Source organism: Ammospiza nelsoni, chromosome 7, assembly GCF_027579445.1.
Source record: "Ammospiza nelsoni isolate bAmmNel1 chromosome 7, bAmmNel1.pri, whole genome shotgun sequence".
Taxonomy (NCBI): domain Eukaryota; kingdom Metazoa; phylum Chordata; class Aves; order Passeriformes; family Passerellidae; genus Ammospiza; species Ammospiza nelsoni.
This window is the reverse complement of record NC_080639.1, coordinates 14,773,390-14,793,662: the sequence shown is the minus strand read 5'-3', so window position 1 is coordinate 14,793,662 and position 20,273 is coordinate 14,773,390. Positions and strand designations below refer to the sequence as shown.

At 39.8% G+C, this 20,273-nt stretch overlaps 1 protein-coding gene across 2 annotated transcripts in view; it reads left to right on the top strand.

Annotated features, from left to right (window-relative positions):
* PARD3B (par-3 family cell polarity regulator beta) overlaps positions 1-20,273 on the top strand; it is a 390,768-nt gene that overhangs the window by 355,527 nt on the left and 14,968 nt on the right. For both annotated transcript variants that reach the window (XM_059475508.1, XM_059475509.1), the window contains one exon: positions 4,233-4,312. In XM_059475508.1, coding sequence (XP_059331491.1) covers positions 4,233-4,312 — 80 coding nt within the window. The remainder of the gene's footprint in view (positions 1-4,232; positions 4,313-20,273) is intronic.

Sequence of the window (20,273 nt, the reverse complement as noted above, 5' to 3'; positions counted from 1 at the left end):
TCCTTATAAGCAGTATCCATGGTCTTGGGTTTTCACTGTGCTGGCTTCACTCAGGATGGACATTGAGCAGGGAGTCAGGTAGGAATTCGTGAGAAGAAGTAGAGCCCCAGGCAAAAACACACTGTCCTGCTGAATTCCGCTGGTAGGGGCAAGGAGTTGTTGCTGATTTCTATTTGCAGTGTGGTAGCTCTCACCTTGAGCTGTGTGTGGATGCACAAGAAAAAGTAAATTCTGGTCTCATGAAGTTTAAACTTCGAAAAAGATTGCTATAGTTGTTATTTTTTGTACCACAGCACCTGTCCAGCCCCTAACACCTTGACCCATAAGGAAGGGGCAAGGGAGGCTTTTCTGCTAGCAGCTAGAATTGTAGCCTTCAGCAAATGCTCCAAGAGGAAGGCAGTGTAAGATAGGTGAGAGGGAATGAAATGCAGGATCTCCTAGGGAAAAAACAGTCACATGCACTTTTCTGTACAGCTTTCTCTTCCCTTAAAGAATTGTTATTCTGCAACCTCAGAATTCTCCTGTAGGCAAATTCCAGACTTACTCAAGACACCTGCCCACAGGTATATTCTATTTATAGCTTAAAATTTATTTGCAGGTGTTTGAATGCTCTAAGATATTTGTTTCTGGCTTGATCTATGCTGTCCTTCAGTCTACACTTCTACCAGCCTGGTTCTTCTGCTGGGAACTGGCAGGGGTTTAATTAAGGATGCAGAGTTGTCACAGGATATTTTCTGGGAAGAGATACCTTTCTATCACAGAAATCTTGTTAGCTAGTGAAAATTATGGTTTCTAAAAAGAGAGGCTTAAACAACAGAAACATAAACTAGCCTTGTGTAAAAACCACCTCTCTGGCACACAGAAAATCCTGACTGTTAAGGCGTTGAGTTACATGGAGGCAGCATCTTGCCAGTTTTTCTGGTATCTTATCTCTGAGTGTGGCCACTGCTGTGACTGGGATTCCCAAAGGGGCAATTAGGAGAACAGCCTGCTGGTGCAGAAGTTCTGCTCTCCCATTCAGCTCTCCAAGGCCTTGCCTTTCTTCCACCTGCCAAGGACTTTAGTGTCTCCTGCTAACCAGATGTTAGTTGGTTTGATTCATATTTGTATTTATTTGTTTTACATTCCACAAGGGCCTTGGCCATACCAATACTTTGCAACAGTTACATTTCAGGAATTGTTTGCTGTTGTTTTTTGATGAAGATAGTGTTTTCTTTCCTCGATTTAAGCGTGCTGCTCTTTTAATTGCACTGATAGGATGATGGCTGTTTCTGTGTTTATCTCTGCCCATTACTTTTGCATATTCATGTTTTGCTTGTTAGTTGAGGCCGCTCTTAAGAGATGAACTGTTCATAATGATGCCACTTATTTAAGTTGATGTTGTTTATTTAAACCCTAAAAATACAGGAGCATATTTTGGATCATTTTTTCTGTTATGCCTTACCATACATTTGTGAAATGTGTGTTTCACCTGCTGCTATGTTCTCTATTGATTGGGGTGTTGGTCTCCTAAGCTCTTCCAGCTGCCTCTGTAGGGACTCAGCTGAGCACTGCACCTTCTGTCAGCTCCCTTGCTGGTCACCTTGTGGTCACCACCCATTTGGCTTTGACAGCACTTCCAGGTTTTAATCCTGTTTTATTAAGATAACTGTTTCTTCACCTAAATATTGTTGTGATTATTAACTGTGTGTTAAAACTTTCACACCTGGTCTGAGGGCCAGCTGCATATGTCCTGTTTTAGGAAATGAGGGGAACTTGGAATATTTTGATCTTACTAATTAGTACATTTCACACGAATTTTTAGCTTAGACTCTTTCTGAAACATAAATAACTTCTACTGAGGAGGTGTTTCTATTTTCACAATTTCTCTTTTCATCAGGGTAGTATTTTATTCCAGGCACCATTTTGGCACTCCAGGCTGAGTGATGATACGCTTTTACTGTCGCATGGACAGATGGAGAAGGAAAATCAGAAGAAATGGCTGAGCCTTTAATTAGCTGTGCAGAGCCAGAGCATGCTTTTCCAGTGCACTGGGGGTTTTATATAGGGTGTGGAGACTCAGCCGCTCGATGGATCCAAATTAGCAAAATTGTGTATCCGCCACCAGGGTGTTTCTATGGTAACTGTCTCTCAAATCATATATACAAACAGACCTGGCAGGGGCTATTGCCTTCTATTTGGTCTGCAGGAAATCATCAAAAAAGGGGTGTTTTCAGGCTGAAAAAAGGCCTTGTGATGTAAATATTTTTTACTTTTGGTGGTTGGTATAAGTTTTGGGATTACTGCTTGATGCTGGCACAATTCTGGGTGTTTGTGTTTTTTCATGTTGCCTGGCTGCTGTTACTCCCTTTAGGTGTGAGAATGCAGGAAACTCACCACTACCAGACTCATGCACATAATTAATAACCTATCTAGAGCTGCACAGGTAGACCATCAAAAACTGCATTTTTTTGTGGTGAGAGACCAGATTATACATTTGTTTCTTTTCCCCTCATTCTTCTTCATAAAACAGGAGAAATCTGGAGGGTCTTCTCTTACCAGTGTACCTCGGAACTTAAGGGAAATTATGAACCTGATGAAATTAGTAGTGTAAGAGCAGCCAAAGTGGCTGTGACTCTTCACCTAAGTGACTCTATAAAGTCTCTCTGCATGTTACTTTTTCTCGTGGAAAAAAATGAATGAATGATCCCTTTAGCCTACTGCCCTCTTTTTGAAATGTAGGGCAATTATTGTTGGTTTTGCTCATCCAAAGTCAGGCGCTGCTAAAGCATGGGTCATTTCAAATCAGAGGCATTTCTTTCTTGTGGCCAACAGTTCTGTGAGGATGCCTTTCTGTTTTGAATGAGATAAAGGAAGCTTGCAAGAGGCCTATACTAAATAATTTTTTTCATTTACAGGTATCTTACATGCTTGATGAGTGCCAAGGCGCATAACAAAATTTGTCTGGAATAATTTCTCAGCCTGCCTAGCAGCTGCAAATGATACTTCCTCTCTTTGTATAGGACTCAGTTTATGTAATGTACACAGAAATGCTTTGTAAAGGTAGATAACACTTAATACACCTGAATGCACAACTTTTCTCATTGCAGTGGTTTATCATCTGTTCAGTGAAAATGGTGTATTGTGCATAAATTACAGGACTAACAGAAATGTACTTTAACCTGTAGAATGCAAAAATCATGTTAATTTTTGTTTTCTCTTTTCTCTAATCAGGCATTTGCCAAAAGCTTGGTGTGATTTATTACTTTCTTTTTAATGAATTGTTAAAAATGTTTGAAAAGGCATTAAATCTTCCTTTCTGCTATTAATCTGTAAAAGGGGAAGGGGATTTTAAATGGCCTCTTAGTATATTGCTTTATAAAACTGCTGATTCTAGCAGCACCAGAATAGGAATACATACTAATGTAGGAAACACTGAAGGCAGTCAGAGGCTCCTCCATTTATGGAAGAAAAGACTAATAGCTCCATTTTAACAAGGCTCTTAACACTTTGGGCCATCAGCAGGCATTGAGTGAAATTGGGAGAGCTCCTGTGTGCTAAAAGCATTGAAGTTCACCGTTTGTACCCGGTTGGAGCCTTCCTGATAGAATTGTGCTCTCCAGCCAATGCCCGTTGCCATCTTGAACACAAACCAAGTAGCGCTGGCATTTTGGCTGAGTGCACTAACGCTGCACTTTTGAAATGGCACCAGAGCATCATAAATGCACTTAACTCCCAGCTGGATACTAAGCTTTACAGGGGCGTTAGGGAAAGTTTCTGGATTCATGTTAAGAATAAAAGAAAACCTGTTTGTATCATATTTTATGCTAAAGCAAAACAAGCTAGTGGAGGGGAAAAAAGCAGACTTGGTACTAAGATGTTAGCTTTGATTCAGGTAGTTATGCCACAGTAATCAGAAGGGGCGTGCTTAGTTAGATGATGTCCTCATGTTACTGGATTCCAGGAAAAAGGCCAGCCAGGGAAGAAGAGAGAGTATCCCAGCTAGTAGGCAGATGAAGGAAAGGTGATGAAGATTGTACCTGCTCTAAACACTTCTTTGATACAGAAGCCTTTCTTGTTAGCAGTGATAAGATTATGTATGGCATTTGAAGCTTCTTTGAGCCCCTGCCTTTCTTTTGTTGATTTTTGGCATGTTGCAGCATCATGTGTTCTCTGCTTATCATTTTGAGATGCATTGTTAGTAGCTGGGCTGCATAATTGATCTTCATCTCTAATTACTCTCCTCTCCACAGGTGCCTGGAAAAGGTCCAGATGGGAGCTCCTACAGTCTTCACTTCGAGGGGGTGGAAAGGCAGTATGCATCCTTACCCAGGTACAGCACCAAGCCTCCTTCCAATGGGGAGAGAGGGCAGCCCACAGTTGATGTCCAGCTCTAACATGAGAGATTATTCTGCACTTTTGTCTTGTCAACTTTTGCTGCTGATTTACTGCCATTTTATACCTGTACTATTAATTTGGACTTTTGAATTTTTAAAAAACAGGTCTCTCATTGAACATGTCAGCAAGAGTCATGATCCATGGCTAGAGAACATGACATTGAGGGAGCTGGCTCTGCAAGAGTTATAACAGGTCGTAGCAGGGCATAAATGACTGAGTTTGTAGTGATATAATCCCAGCTGGCATTGACAGAACATTGCTGTGGAAAGCTTCCACTACAGCAGCCACAGCTACTGAAGTCCCACTGTTGCTACAAGGGCTGTCTGACTACAGTCTATTCCATGAGAACATCTCTGTGCTTTTACTAAATGCTCTGGATATGTGAGTGAATTCTCTGAGGGCTTTTTTTAATTTTTAATCCTTATCAACTGAATGAAGAGTAATTCTAGTCTGAAACCAGTGGGGTATAACAAAAAGTAAGCATTTCAGGGATTTCAGCCCCATTTCTATGGGAGTTCTAATAGCAGAGTATAACACAAATCAAGCCAGAAAGGGGAGTGAGAGGATGCTAGAAGAGATAGTGGGAAGCAGGGAGAAGAAAACAAAAACAGAAAAATATTCTCCATTTAGAATTAGAGGGCTGGGCAAGTCCTAGGAAACATGGTCCAATCCACTTCTTGGACCTACAGGCAGGCTGATTTGTAAAAGCAAAGCAAAAATAGGTATCTGTAAGAAAGAAGAGATTTTTTATTGTGAAGTAGTGCTGGCATTTAGGAAATCGGTGAATTGTTTCTTTTTGCTGCTTCTTTTTCTACTCAGCCATTTACATTCAAAGGTGAACACTGAAAGATTGATTGATAAATATGTAATGCTGTGTCCAATTCCAGACAAAAATACAAAGAATATTTTGCTTTTGTTAACCAGAATATAAAGGCTGTCTCACAAGGCACTGTTGGATGTCTGTAGGCATTTTTAATGTATATGATTTCTAAACTAAAGGATGTGTCTGCAGTTTACTTCCTGCCTTTAAATGATATTTGTCAGCCATTTTTTCTTGGACATTCATCCTATGCAGTAGCTGGCTTTTCTGAGAGAGTCCTGCTTTCCAACAGTGTGTCTTGCATGTATTTCCTGGCTGACTGTGGGTGTTTACTCTTCTGGGTAAATGGCCATCATTTTTTACAGTCCTCTAACACTCCTGTTTCCTCATCATGTTTCTAGCAGTGATTTTTGCATGTTAGTTAGGTGTACTTTAATTTTGCACACTCCTTTTTTATTTATTTTGAACATTTATTTTGTTGCCATTTTGTTGAATACTTCCTTGTGGATTACAAGAAAGTAAATTCATAATTGGTGTTCAGTGTAACTCTCTACAGAAATTTTTATATTTGTATGTCTTCTTTTATTCATTTTCCCTTTAAGAAAATTAACCATATTTTTTCAGGTGTTGTAAACTGAAAATTTCGCAGTGAAGTAACTTCCATAAGCCAGAATTATTTTGATTTCCCCAGTATTTCTTTCAAGGGGAATGACCAGAAGTGAGCACTACAGATGTAGACATGCCCTTGTTTTATGTAGTAAGCATTCCCTGTATCCCTTCTGTCCTATTCTTTTCCAAACTGCTGCGTCCTCGGCATGCTCCCTAGGTGTATATACTGCTCATCTCTACAACCTGTGCTTTTGTGGGGTTTGGTTGGTTTTGGGGTTTTTATTTTGGGTTTTTTTGGGTATTTTTTTAAAGTAGATTTATCTGAATAAGATCATGAATTTTACAGTATTGTTCTCCAAACCTCCATTTAATTTGCTGGAAACACAACTCTCCAGCTCTTAGAACAGGTTTGAGTATTTAACTAGTGGGAAATCTCCATTGAAAAAGTCATCTAAATATTCCCTAAGCTTTTGAAGATCACTGTGAAAGTGTCCTTTCTCTCTGTGCCTAAGGAGATTATGCTGGAGAGTGAGAAGACCTGCACTTCAGCAGGGTCGTTTGTGCTGCTCAACCCAAATATTTACACTGCTGCACGCAAGCCAAGCTGCGTCTCCAGAGGGTTTCCACCCTGGCAGGAGCAGAGCTTTGGGATATCACACACCCTTGGGCGTGCCTACAGTTCAGCAATCGGCTGCTGCTTTTTATACTTCAGTTTTGTAAGTTTTGCAGTTTCATGTTACTGCAGTAATTAAGCCCTGGCAGTCACAAATGACTAGATTGTACAGTGAAGTCTAAATCCAGATGAAGGGGATGCAGTCTCATTGCCAGCCACTAATGGAAATGAGTGATTTCTTTTGTTCTCATGGCTGACTGCCCAGGAGTATAGAGGAATCCAGGTAAAAACCACCCATTTGCCAACCAATTCTCGGCGGTGGAGGATCTATGAAAACTGCTGTAATGAGCAGCATTATTAAAAAAAAAGGAAAATAAATTAAGAGAAAGAGACAGAAATGTAGAAAGAAATGAAGAGGTAGCATTTCCTCAAAAGAATAGCTTTCTTCTCCTCAAGCATTTTAGTATTAGTTCACATTTCCTGCCCTTGAGTTTATTCCCCTGCTTTTGTGCTGTCCTCACTGTGGTGAGGCCACTGAGCCACATTGGTACAGATGCCATATGGAGCTGTCTGCATACTTAGCCATTTAAGCCCAGTTTAATAAGAGATACTTACAGAGGCTTCAGATGAGGGTTGTAGATGCTTGGAAACAAATTCCTGTTGCAATATTGTGTTGAGTCCAGGAGGATGTGACCTTTGCCTGCCGCTCTGGTGTGGCACACACAAGGAGGGAGAGGAAAGCGCTTGGACTGCAGCCAGTTTCACGGGATGAGGAGATCTGTGCTATGTCAGGAGTAGCTGGGACCAACACAGTGAAACTGTTCTGCTCACCTGAAAGCCACCAGGACTCATGCCAGTGTGTGTGGGCATGGAAAAATCAAGTAAGAGAGCTTTGGTCTTCCTCCCCACCAGACAAGAAGGAGGAATGTTCACCTAGCAAAATCTTGATCAGTGTTTGATGCCCCTAAGACACTGTCCCGTTCCTTTGCAAAGGCATGCATCCTGCATGAAGTCAGATCTGATCATACCTGCTGCTGGCTTGAAAAATTCTAAGCTTTGAAGCATCATTGTGGCTTTGTCTTTTTTTTTTTTTTCTTTTTTCTGTTTTTTTCTCTGAAGCTGTTAATTTAAGTCTAGATATTATGGGCCAAATTCAGGTGATACAAGTCTGTATCAACACTATTTGAGGAATTCAGCTGTCAGGTGTGCTTGTCTTTTCAGTAGGTGCAGCAGCAAATTACTGTCCTGGTCTCACTGAAGTAAGTGATGTCCTTTTTTCCTTTGAGTGGAGGATCTGTTCCTGTGTAAGGTTACATGTTTAATTAAAAGGGGAAACAGGAGGCAGCAGCCTTTGGAGAAAGGCTTTCTGTCTGACTGGTCTAAGGAGTGGTGAGCTGAGCTACATAGTTAAGTTTCTACATAAAATAATGCCAGCCTGTAGGCTCACTTTGGAAATGTCTACCGAGGCAAACATCTGAATTAAATGATAAGTGGCTGTGGCAGCAGAGTGGCAGGTCTTCATCTCTCATTGCATTGTGCTGTTCTGTCTGCAGAAAAGCAGCAAAGTGGGAGAGACAGAAATGGGAGGCTTTGCAAGAGAGATACAGTTCTTTGCACTCAATACTTATGTGTTGCCCTGAGGCTATTGCTAAGTAGTGCTGAGTAGTAGTATTAAGCAATATTAAATCCTCCTGCTTAGGAGAACGTCTTGATTCTTACACATCTTAAGCCTCTTCTTTTGGGAACAAGAGCAGGGCCAGGTTGTGGGAGCCAGAAAAACATTTGTATCTTTTAAACTATTTTTAATGCGTACTTTCTTGATGTAATTCAGAATATTTTCCTGATGGAGCTATGGAGCAGATATGAAGCTGAAGCTGCTCTGTTTGTTCATAGTTCTATTTTTGAGCTTGCATTTATGGAAGTCTGTCTTAATGTAAATCACAGTTTTGCTAATGGCAGCCTTGTTTGGAGAAGCCTCGCATTGAAGGACACGTTCTTTTCTGTGGTGGTGGAAAAGCTGGCTGTGACCAAAAGCAGACTGACAGGCACTGGGACAGCAGTGGTTGACAAGATGAGTGGGGATTAGAAAGCTCAGCCATCTTTCCAATAAGAAATGCTGATTCCAATGGAAAAGTAGTACTTCAGACTTTCTCTGGAATTATCGTATTATTGAAGAACACATTTATGTCAAGAAAACAGGGAGAGCCAGAAAGGCTCTGAGAACATTAGAAAATAACTGCTAGCATGGAAAAATGAGTTCAGGCTGTGTAGGTGGGTTCAGCTGTGTTGCTGTGGCTGGGACGAGACTGCTGAGCAAACTGCTAATTTGCTCACAAGTCTGTCTTAAATGTAACATGCATCCTGAAACTGGGAAGCTTGGAAATGGATTAAGGAGCCAGCCTTGCCATACAATGGCAATGGGTAGTTTTCCCATGCTGGAAGCTTCTCTTCAGGTTGACCATGCAACTTGCATGATGTGAGAAACAGATTTGTGAAGGATTCTCAAAATCTGTCTGAAAGCTCTCAGAGTCTTGTACCTTTGTATGCAAACTCTAAGGTGTGCTGACTTAGAAAGGCTGTGGAATAGAGATGGCATTGTTGAGAGAGAGATTGAACTAGAAACAAGTTTCAAATGATGGCCTTGCAAAAAGACTGGATATTTTGGAGAATTAGAACTGCTAAAGATGCATTGTAGCAAGACCACGTGGGGTAAAATATTAGAGGATTGGTGGAAGAAGTGTTAACAGCATTGTGAGGCAAAAGCTAATGGGCTGAAAAGCATTTATAAGGTATTATAACCAGGAAATAGGTTGGCTTCTGATAGAATGGCGTTGAGTTTTACATCTCTTATGTCTCACCCTTTATTCTGATAACAGAATAAAATCTTCTAAAGTGCCTCTCTTTTGCCCTGTCTCTGTAGAGCTGGGATTTTCCAACACACTTCTTAAAGCAGTAGCTGAAATCAGAACACTCTCCATTTCTAGGTATGATGCCAGAAAGGACACACATTTTTGGTCACCTTGTCTGAGTCCTCCAAGACTTTCTACATTTCTGCGTCAAACTAAATTTGAATTTTGATCCATCCCATTACTTTTGTAAATGTCTTTACAGAAGCATCTAACCTGGAATTAGAATGTCACATTGAGGAGAATTCATTGCATTCTTTGGAGGTTAATTATTTTACTGCTTAAAGAGATTATGCCCTCTTTTTTCCCTCAAAGTCTGACATTACCCCATTTCAATTTCTAGATACTGTGGTAAATATTTTTTCTGCTAGATTTTAAGAGCCAAGCCTGCAAAATTCCTTCCTTGGAGTATTTCTGTGCAGAGATCATTTATGTTATGTTTTCACCTCCCTTTCAATAAATTAAATAGATTGAGCACATAGGTCTTACACTGTAAAGCAAGAAAATAGCATTGGCTCATGGGGCCAGAGTAGCCGTGCAGTCAATTTAGGAGGTAGACTCTAGAATTGAGCAAAAACATTTTGAGCCCTTCAAATCAAAAGTAAAGTTTTGGTAATATCTGTGTCCTCGACAGATAAGGTTCCTCCAGCAGAAGAAATGGATTACTTAGCATGTTTCCTTAGCTGCTTCTTGCACTTGAATGTTCTTGCCTTATTTTACTGAGTTTATTTCAAAATGCAAGATTTCTGTAATTTAATTGAATCCTGAAAACATCATCAGAAAGTGACTTGACACAAATCACGAGAAAAAGTTAATTGTCTATTAAATAAGACTCATCATTCACCATTGTCTAGCAGAATCTGAAATTAATATACTGACATTACTTAAATATGTATATAGTGTATTCTCTTGGTTAACAAAAAAGAAATCACAGTTTTAGTGCAGACTATAATTAGCTGTAAATCAACTTGTCAGAGCATTACCAGCCTCTGGGAATTGACTAGCCAAGGACCACAGATAAAAAAGCAAGGTTTAAAATTAATTATTTAAATCAAAATTCCCTGCATGCTGGTTTAAATCACAAGAATTTATTTGTTTTGGGGGGTTTTTTTGGTTTGTTTTTTTTGTTTGTTTGTTTTTTGGTTTTGTTGGTGTTTTTGTTGTTGTTGGGTTTTGGGTTTTTTGGGTTTGTTTTTTTTTTTTTTTTTGCTTGGAATCCCTTTGATTGAACCTACTCCATCACTTGAAAATCTGTCCTCTTTCTTATTTTGTATACTTCGTTTATGTTCCTGCCTGGCATACAGCAGTTTGTGTCACAGCATTGACCCTGCAGTGCAGCCATGGTTCTGGCCATCAGCTGGGGCACGTCCCACTGGTGCTGCTGTTGACAAGTGCCATGTGATGGCACAGGGGTTCTCAGTGACAGTGTTGCTCTGTCCCATCACACAGCTGCTGTTCTGCCAAGCTGTCTTCCAGACCCCTTCTTGGTGCTCGGACACTCCTTGGTAGCAGCTTTGCTCTCTGTCTCACTGTTCTCTCACCAGCTGGCTTCATTACATGGCTCTACTGAAACTGTGATTCCCTCCAGGTTTTATTGGCCCAACATGGTCCTTTATGGCAGGCAGAGTGACAATGCTGATGCAGACTGCAGGGAATAAATACCATTGCTGCCTTGCAGTATTGCTTAAATTGGAGCATTGTTCACCTGGCTAGAAAGAGCATCTGCAGTTACTCTCTCTTAGAAGGGGCCAGGGATGCCAAAACTTTAATAGCAGTGAAATAATTTATCAACCCTGTCCAGAATCACCCACATCTTAGTCTGTCAGTGAAACCATGTTACTGGACATACATTGCACAACTACAAGGTGAGCGTGTTAACTTCTGGTGCATAATATAATACCCAGGATTTTTAGTAATGCCCAGGATTTTCCTTCCAAAGGGGTGAAAAGCAGGTTGATGGGAAAATACAGTGTAGTTCCAGGTGCCTGAATAAAGTCCGTATCTCCCTTGTTTCTTACACTGATTAAAATAAGAGGAGATGGTCAAGGGGAATATTTGAGAACCAATTGTAAATGGTCTTTTTTAATTTTTGACATAAATCATATATTTTTTAATATTCCCCTGGCATAACTTCAAAACTAAGAAGGCTTAATAATTTGGTGTCTTAAACAGGATTGGAAATAAATAGGGTGAACTTAAAATGAATGGCCCAACTAACTTCATCACCCTAGTCATGTGAAATATAAATAATATTCAAACAGTATATTCTGCAGTATACTTGATTATTAACTTTCTCTTCTGTTTTAATCATCTAAAGTGAATTCAGGGATATTTTTTAATATGATTTTTATCTTGACAGCTGTGCTTTTATTGAAAATGCAGTAAAATCTTGTCTATCTGTATCTTCCAGTGTGGTGATCTCATTACAAATGAAATATATGTATGGTTTTAGTTGGATTTTAAGTGCTGGCAGGTGAATTTAGAATCAGTTTTAATGGAAATACTGGTCAAGGACCTCCAAGATATGTTGCAATAAACCAGCCAGGATGAAATACAGACAAAGAAAAAAGATCATTCTTATATGCTAGAGCCCAAGCTTGGGAACCAAGCTGATGTGCTCGTTAAAAGATTAGCTTAAATCCAATTTCAAACAGTTTTAAGGTTTAGCTAACTAATTTTTCTTAACGCTGGAAGGTACCATAACTGATAGCTGTAGGTCTACCCAGGCTCTAGGAGGTGTCAGGGAAATCGTTGTACATCAAGGCCAGAGCCCAAACCACTACCAGAACAGCAGATCTGTGGCACATACATGCAGCAGAGAGCTGGAAGTGCTCTGTTGCAGCTTTTTCTGTTCCACCTCAGTTTCAATCCCTTTGCTCAGGTGTGCCATGGTACCTAATATCACCTCAGTGCCATGTGTGAAGTGTGAAGACTTTATTTCATATATCATGTCAAAATACATTTGTCCAAAAATGTGGAGAGTTCATAAATAACCTGTGTACACCTTCTACAGGGAGAATCTCAGGCATTAAAAGGCAGAACAGGTAGGAAAAGGGTCAGTGTACTACAGACCTTTCAAAAAATAGTCATGTGTCTTTAAAGACTTGACTGAAAGGAGGAAAGAAATTTGTAAACAGGATCACAATTTCAGAAATCTCTGCGGTGAATAGAAAAGGAAGGAGATTTAGTTGTAAAACATACCTCCAGCTTTCTAATAAAATAGAAATATCACTTGAAATGAACATGATGCCTCCACCCAAGCCAAATTAAGTCTAAATAATGAAAAAGTATACTTTAGAAAGTCAGAAAGGTCAAGGTTCGTGACATCAAATCATGGATTGCAGCTGGCAGGCCACCTCTATAATTTCCATGGGAATAACTAAAGAAAATTGACTAAAGAAAATGCCTGTAACAACTGGGACATAGCTTGAAAAAAAACCACTAAAAGCCAGATGTCTCAGAAGAATACTTTGGAAGTGTAGAAGGAGGCAGACAGGGATGGGGTTTGTCAATTTTCCTAATAAGTCAGTCAACTCCTCATAGCAAAAAGCCAGTTAATGCAATATGGAATAGTTTAAAAGTCAATTAATATTTTGAAACTAAGCAGCCAGCCTTTTTGCAAGGAGATACTATGCCGACTAAATAAAAATACTTTCAAGTGTCACATTTACAGAAAACATGGATCTGGTATGAATTTTAGTGTATAATCAGGCATAAGGACCTCCCACTCAAACTGAGGGCACCAAATTATGCTTAAAAATATGGGAGATGGAGGAAAATATTGCATTTGAACAAAAGGGCTTGAATTAATATTATAAAATTTAATGAAGTCTTGGAGACATTGCCTCAGAAAAGAAAGCTGTATTAACTATGCCTCCAGTGAGTAAAAGAACAAAACAAATGTTAGGGAACAAAATATTAATGAAAAAAAAAGTGTCAGTACAAAATGGTTAGGTTGAGATGAAGGATCTGTGGAAAAAAGATAAGTGAATGCAAATTAGGAAGAAGATTAAATTAAAAACCAAAAGCATATATCCCATAGAATGCATCAACAGAGTGATGTGCTGAGTGAAACCTGGGGAATAAGATGTGTGCTCCAAAATGCAAATACATCCATTGCATTGTTAAGATGGATATTGAAATGGCTCAGGAGACCAGCAGACTGGGAAGCTCAGCTGGCTGCTTTGTAGGTATGGATATTTGGAATAAAAATATTGCTGCTTATGCTGGGTTGTAATTCAGAACTCATCAAAAAGTGTGGGCTCTAGGCTGCAAAGGTGAGAAAGAGCATTGTGAAATAAGACAACTCTGCTGCAGTTCTTGGCTTAGGCTTTCCCTTGATAGACACGTCCAGAGGTGCAGTTGAAAGATGGCTGTCAGCAAACGTGCTTTAAAAATACCTAACAAAGGAAAAGTGTAGGAAGCCAACAGTATCAGGTGTAAATATGTATTATTTTTGAGGATGTTGGGTTAGGAATTTTTTAGCAAGCTTCCTGCAGCTCTCATTTTTGGCATAGCAGACTCAGAAAAAAAGAAAAAGAAAATAAAAAAAAGAACAACCAGAAAAAACCCCACACCAGAATCACAGCCCTACATGACAGTGTGTTGGCACAATGGCAAGTTTCAAGCCTCTAATAGCAAGCCATTTAAAGAGAGTCAATTACAGGTATGAATTGTGGGCATGTTTAGGAAAGAGGAAAGATTATGATGAAGTAGGAAAGTGGATTGTATGTGGACAGTCTTAATTGCATGCTGCAAGGTAATGACAAGCTGTGAAATCCTAAGACCTCAAATCTAGTTCTGTGTTCTTTTACAAACATGTAGGGGACAGAGTCGTGAGCACTCTGTGTGCCACCCACCAAGAAATGAGAAGCAGGGTGGGGGAGATGTGAGGAGTGCAGAGACACAAGGGCAGCGCACTGAGCAGACCTGCCCTTGTTTGTTATCCTTGCTGAAACCCTGCCTTGTGAGGAAAGAGCTTTTATATAAACTGGTGATTAAAGGAAAGAGGTATCTAATTTGGGATTAAGAGAGTTGCTGAAGAATTTAATAGTAAAAACAGTTGCTAGAGCAGCTGTTTCAACACAGTTCAGACAATTGGCAGCCAAACTGCTTCCATTTCATAAGTAGGCGACATATTTAATTTCTCTTCACAGAAGTCTTAAATATATCAGGAGAAAATGGACAATTTTAGAGGGCTTTGTCCAAATGCCTTTGCTCACATTCACCAAAGGCTTTTTTGTTGCTCTTCAAGCATGATGCTTTAGAAAGTCATGCTTTGGATGTGTTGATCCAGCTTGAGAACAGCCAGAAATTTACTACTAGAAGCTAGTTATGAGCCTGGTCCAGAACCACTGCAATCCGTGGATGTGTTCCTAATGATTGCAGTCAGTTTAGGATGAAATGCAACCACTGTTGAAGCATACTTTTTGATTTCTTTGCTGTCTGGGTCAATCTGGTAGTAATTTGACAAACTCTGATTAGGTTACTTGTTGTTTTCCCCCAGAATTCTGCCCACCAATGTTAGCAGTTTCTCTCCAGATTTTGGATATCCTAGCAAAAGAAATACATCTTTTCCTGCTCTATGTGTTCTTCTTCAGCCCATCCAATCTTATCACAGATATAAGTGAAATAAAAGTAGTCCTTAAAAATGAATGTGATTCAAGGTTGTTGAAGAATTGCAAACATTCAGATCACTAGTGGTTATGGAACAGTCACTTTGTTAACAGCAAGCACAGAGCTAAAACTCCTATTCTACCCTGTTAGAGAAGATTAATTCCTGCTTTCTTAAGAATCTTTACCCTCATTTCCAGGCTTGGAAAAGATTGCATTGTTCTAGCATTTAATAGTTATGTAAATTAGCACTGATTTTGTCATTTAGCACCTGTGCAAAATTTTTTGCTGGAACAGTTCTTTCAAATATGGCATAAACAAAGCATAAGATGCACAGTGATACTGTTCTTTTCTGGATGCTTATTTGGAAAAATATGCATGAGCTATTGAGCATGTCATGGATATGCAAAGCTTTGTAGGTGTGTGGTTGGTCTTAAATAACACATAGGCCACTAGTCAGACTTTCAGCAAGCTTTATTTTGAAAATATATTAAATACCATCATGCATATGCTAAAAACTTTACCACATCTTTAGGGTAATGGTAATGTTTTTACTCAAAATCTTTGTCTGCCGAACATAACTTAGGCTGGATATAGAGATATTGACACTACTTCTGCTGGCTTCTGCCTGGTATTGCTGTGGCCTCCACTGCTTCTGTCCTCTGTTCTGTGTGAGCAGATGGGATCCTGCAGCTGTTTGAATAAATATTAGTTTTAAAGAATTATGCTGCTCTGATTAACCATTCAATGAGGGGGGAAATGGCAGGGGAGAGAGCACCTAAGGAATCTCTCTACTTCAGGCCTCTTGCCCAATAGCATTCATTTAAATGTTTGAGCAGTGATGAGGTGAGGAGTTATATAAACGGGAAGCCGTTCCTCACATCACTATCTTCTCTCTGCATAGAGTGTAATTGATAGCTTATGTGCTTGCAACAGCTGAAAAAATAGAGCAGAACATGCAAACACATCTACTGTATAACATACGTGGGAAGCAAGTGGAGGAGAGTGTTAACTGTAATAGAAAGTGAATTATCTGCCATTTTTGTTCCACCCCAGATGTAATTCAGCAAGGAGATTGAATCTGTGCACTAGATAGTCTGAGACCCTGCCTTGGAAATTGGCAGTCAGAGTTCCATCCAGAGGGCAGGAAATGTGTGAACAAAACCCAGCCCAGGTTATCAAGCAAAACCCCAAGCCAACAGGGGTCCTTGGATATTGAGTAGCTGGCACTTTCCTTCATTTAAAGTAGAAAAATAGCTCTTGTTTTACAGGTGAGGGGAGATGCTTTGAGAGCAGTCTGTCATAGATCATGGCAAAATCTGGCAAGAAAAACCAATCTCAGGATGATTTCACAGTGAAAATTCATTTGACTGGATTTTTGCTTGGATCTAGGGGCTAGTTAGTGCACTGCTGTATATATACCCATATGTCTCCAGGTTTTGGACCCTCATTTAGCATTTTTGCTATGAGTTTTGGTTCAATCTGAGATCCTATGCTTTAAAGAAAAGGTATGTTTGTTTACTGAGAACTGACTTGTCTTCAGTATAGAAAGAATGTATTTTTAGAAGCATGGTATGGCCACAGTTTCTTCCCTTGTTTTGCTTTCTTAAGGAGATAATAGTGATACACTCTTGAACTGAACTCAACCAGCCAACACAATAGCTGGGACAAAGCATGTAGGAAAAAGGATGCTAACAGTGCTTCCTCCAAAGATGCTCAGACAGCAAACACACTTTACAGCTGTACATTCAGCGATTAAAGATTTCCAGAATCAGTTAAAAGCTTTGAGGGTCCCAGTAGCCGTGCTCAGAAAACCCATGTGGCTTCTCTGTGTGTAGACTTCTGGTAGTCTTCTAATTAGCTTTGTAGAGGTCTCTGAAGGCATTTGGGTTTCTCACTGACTGGGGAATTAGGCTGAATTTAGACTGCCTGAACATGCCAGTGCTGGGATTGAGCATCTTTGAGTGTTTCTGTATGGATCTCCTCGCCCCTCTGGAATGGCAAGAGGGAGCAGCGTGGTGGGATGGGCTGTGCTGTGGTACTGACTGCACCACACTTTGTGGCAGAAAGCACAGAGCAGATCAGTTTAAAACAAAAGGGAATTAAAAAAAAAAAAAAAAAAAGGCAAATTCAATTAGTCATTTGAAATTGAATTGGGGTTTACAACTTGAATTTTTAGGCCCAGATCCATCAGAGCACTTAAGCACCTGCTTTACCTTGAATACAATTTGCTTTTCAATAGCAGTTATTTGCTATCAGAGAGCTCCAGGAAACCTGGGCTTAAATGGACATTGTAAAGGATGAAGGAAGGATGGCAGACAGGCCATCTTGGAGAAATTCCTCTTTTTCACTCCCTGCACCTTATGTGGTTTAAATAATGCCTCCTTAATGCAATGCTTTGTGTTACCTACTCTGTAAATAATGTCAGGAAAGGTTATTTAATGATAATTTGACTTTTTCTTTGAAAAGACTTGTTACTAATCTTAATGTAAAATCTCTTCAGTATTATTGAGGGGAATAACAACCTAATGTCATTTTGGTTTGATTTCTTTGTATGAGGGGGTGGCAACTCTCCCTTGTCTCTCCTCACCAAACATCAGAAGCAAGATCTGTTACTGAGAGATTGCTGCAGTGGTACTTGGTCTTACAGAGATTTCATCAGAAACATTTCATTTTTAAGGAACAATGGAAAATGTTCAGCTGTCCATTATTACACTTCTTTGTACACAGTCTAAAAATATAAATGGAAATTATAATTACATCTGTAATTCTGGGTCCCAGCTGAAATCGCTTTAATCTCAATGTGAGGGAGAAAAAATCAATACAGAACCCTTAACCCTGGTCTTTTCCTCCTTAGATATTTCATTTTCAGTTGTGCTAGTTTATACCACAAGTTTTATAAGTTTTTCAAGGAACTTTAGTATACAGAGACGATTTTGCATCCTCAAAATGGCATTGCTACTTTGTGCTTTTCTGATTTAGAAATTGGAATGATGTTCTTGAGAAATGGATTATATTGTAGCTGCTTGATATAATATCATGTTTCTCTCTTTTACTTTTTGTTCATTAAAAAGCGGGGCCTTTGAAATGTTGCAAAGTTCTTTTAAAGAAAATCCTATTTTACTGGTAGTAGAATTACACTTTTTTTTCTTTTTTTTTTTTTTTTCTTTCAAGAGGAATCCAAGTCAGCATTAAAGATTTAACATTGGGATTTGGAAAAGACATCTTTCTCAACTCACCACAGGCTCTCTCTACTCCATTCTGCTTTTTTCCTATAGGCTTCAAGTAGTAGGTCTGTCAAGGTTAAATATGATCATGTTTGGGGGTTTTTAATATCAACATCTGCAAGTACAGAAATGTCATCACGTGTTTTGTGTTTCTGAAACCTTCACCTTTCTGCAAACCCAAGCTGAGACCAACAGTTGCTTTTGTTTGAGTTAACATCTGAGGAGGAAGGGTGAGGTTCTTTTATGCTCTAAGACCTTTGCAAACTATTAATTGTCCACGAATTGCAGCTTCCTCTGAAACATCTGGTTCTGGTAATAGTCCAGACATGATGCTGCAGATTAGGGCACACTCTGCTACATTGCCCCAGTTGCCACACTGTTAATGATCATGGATCTAACATCCACAGAGCAGAGGTGTGCTGTTCATCTTGGCAGAATATCTTCTTTCTTTGTAATTGCATGTATGTACCATTTTCTAGATCATGGGCACTCAAAAAGTAAAACATAAATTAGCAGCATTCTGGTCAGGCTTTTCTCTGAATACCTGAAAGACACAACTGAAAAGGAATGTTTCCACTTGAAGTGAGGCATTTCAGCAACCTACGTTTAGTACCCGAGGTACAATTTATTTGCTGTCTAAGGCTGTCAAGCCTTAACTTCCTGATTTCATTCCAGGATACAGATGTTTCATTCTCTCCCTGCCCTTTCCTCCCCTTGCAGATACCATTCTATACAAAAGCCCAATCCAAAGATCATTGAAATGCTTCCATTGACATCCAGAGGCTTTGGCTGGGGCTGGACGAGTCTGGGGCACAAAGTTCTTCACTGCATCAAAGTTATTCCCTCTTCTCAGTCTGGTATCCAGGCAAAGCACAGATGTTTTTCCATCTTTACTTCCCCCTGCAAAGTATCTTGATGGGCTTTTTATGAGCTTTCCACTTCAAGTCTATCACACTACGCAATCTGAAAATACTTGGAGAGATATTATAGTAGTGACCTTTATTGTTCATTAGTGAATCAGCAGCCTAGCTTACTGTGGCTTTAAATGAGCTATATAAATTGGTTGTTATTTTCAATGATGATTCCCTTGATTTGAACATACTAAAGCACAGATAATTGATTGATTCATTATGTAAAAGATTGTTTCAAGTTAGAGGGTGGTTTTATTTAATTTTTTTTCTCCCAGCCAAATTGAGATATGCTGTCTAGAATCTTGGCCAGGTTCTTACCAGGTTCATATCCGGAAGCACTGTTGCTTCTCTGTTTCTCAGGGATGGTACACAGCAGCCTTCCTGGGTGGGTGGGGATGCCTCTTTGATTGTGGTGCTGTTCCTTGTAATGTCAGCTGAAGCTGCTGCCAGCATAGAGTCCTGCACGTAAGACTTTGTTGCAGATGCAATTTCAAAATAAATTGAAGTCTATACCAGGTAGTGCTGTCCAAAACCTCTCTCTGTCTCAATGCTGACTTGCCTCTACCCTGTATTCCAAGTGCTATGCTGTCACCTCTCTCAGGTATCACTAATTCCCAGCTAATGACATTCCTTTGCCAAGGATGCAGTGTTTTGGTGTGTCTTTAAAGCATTTTTTTTTTCTTTCTTCAGCTGTGTGCTCCTCTTTCAACTTCAGGAACCTGATGTCTTCTGTTCTAGATACATAACTAAGCTGATAGAACTGTTACAACAGCCTGTACTTGCTTTCTCTAAAAGGTTGTTTTGCTCTAAGATCTTTGCTGTTGCAAATTTTATCTTGTTGTCTGTCATGCAGCACAGTGTGCAGATGGCACGGAAGTTTGTTTAGAAGCTACACATCTCATTTATTGGAAGTGTTGGGGAGGATGCATGTAGATCAGGGACATTGGTGAATACACCAGTTCCCAAAGAGCAAAGGATGCTGCATGCCCAGGGACCATACGCATAAATCTGGCTGTGGGTGCATGGTGCTGCCCCAGGCCAGGAATGCATGGAAGAAAATCACACAAATCTGATGATGTCTCATGTCATTTGGGACACCTGGCTGGCACTGCCAGGGCTGGCGCTGCTGGCAAGGAAAGTGAAGAAGAGAGCAGTAGCCAGGCCAGGAGAGGATAGTGGTAAAAAATGTGATGGGTT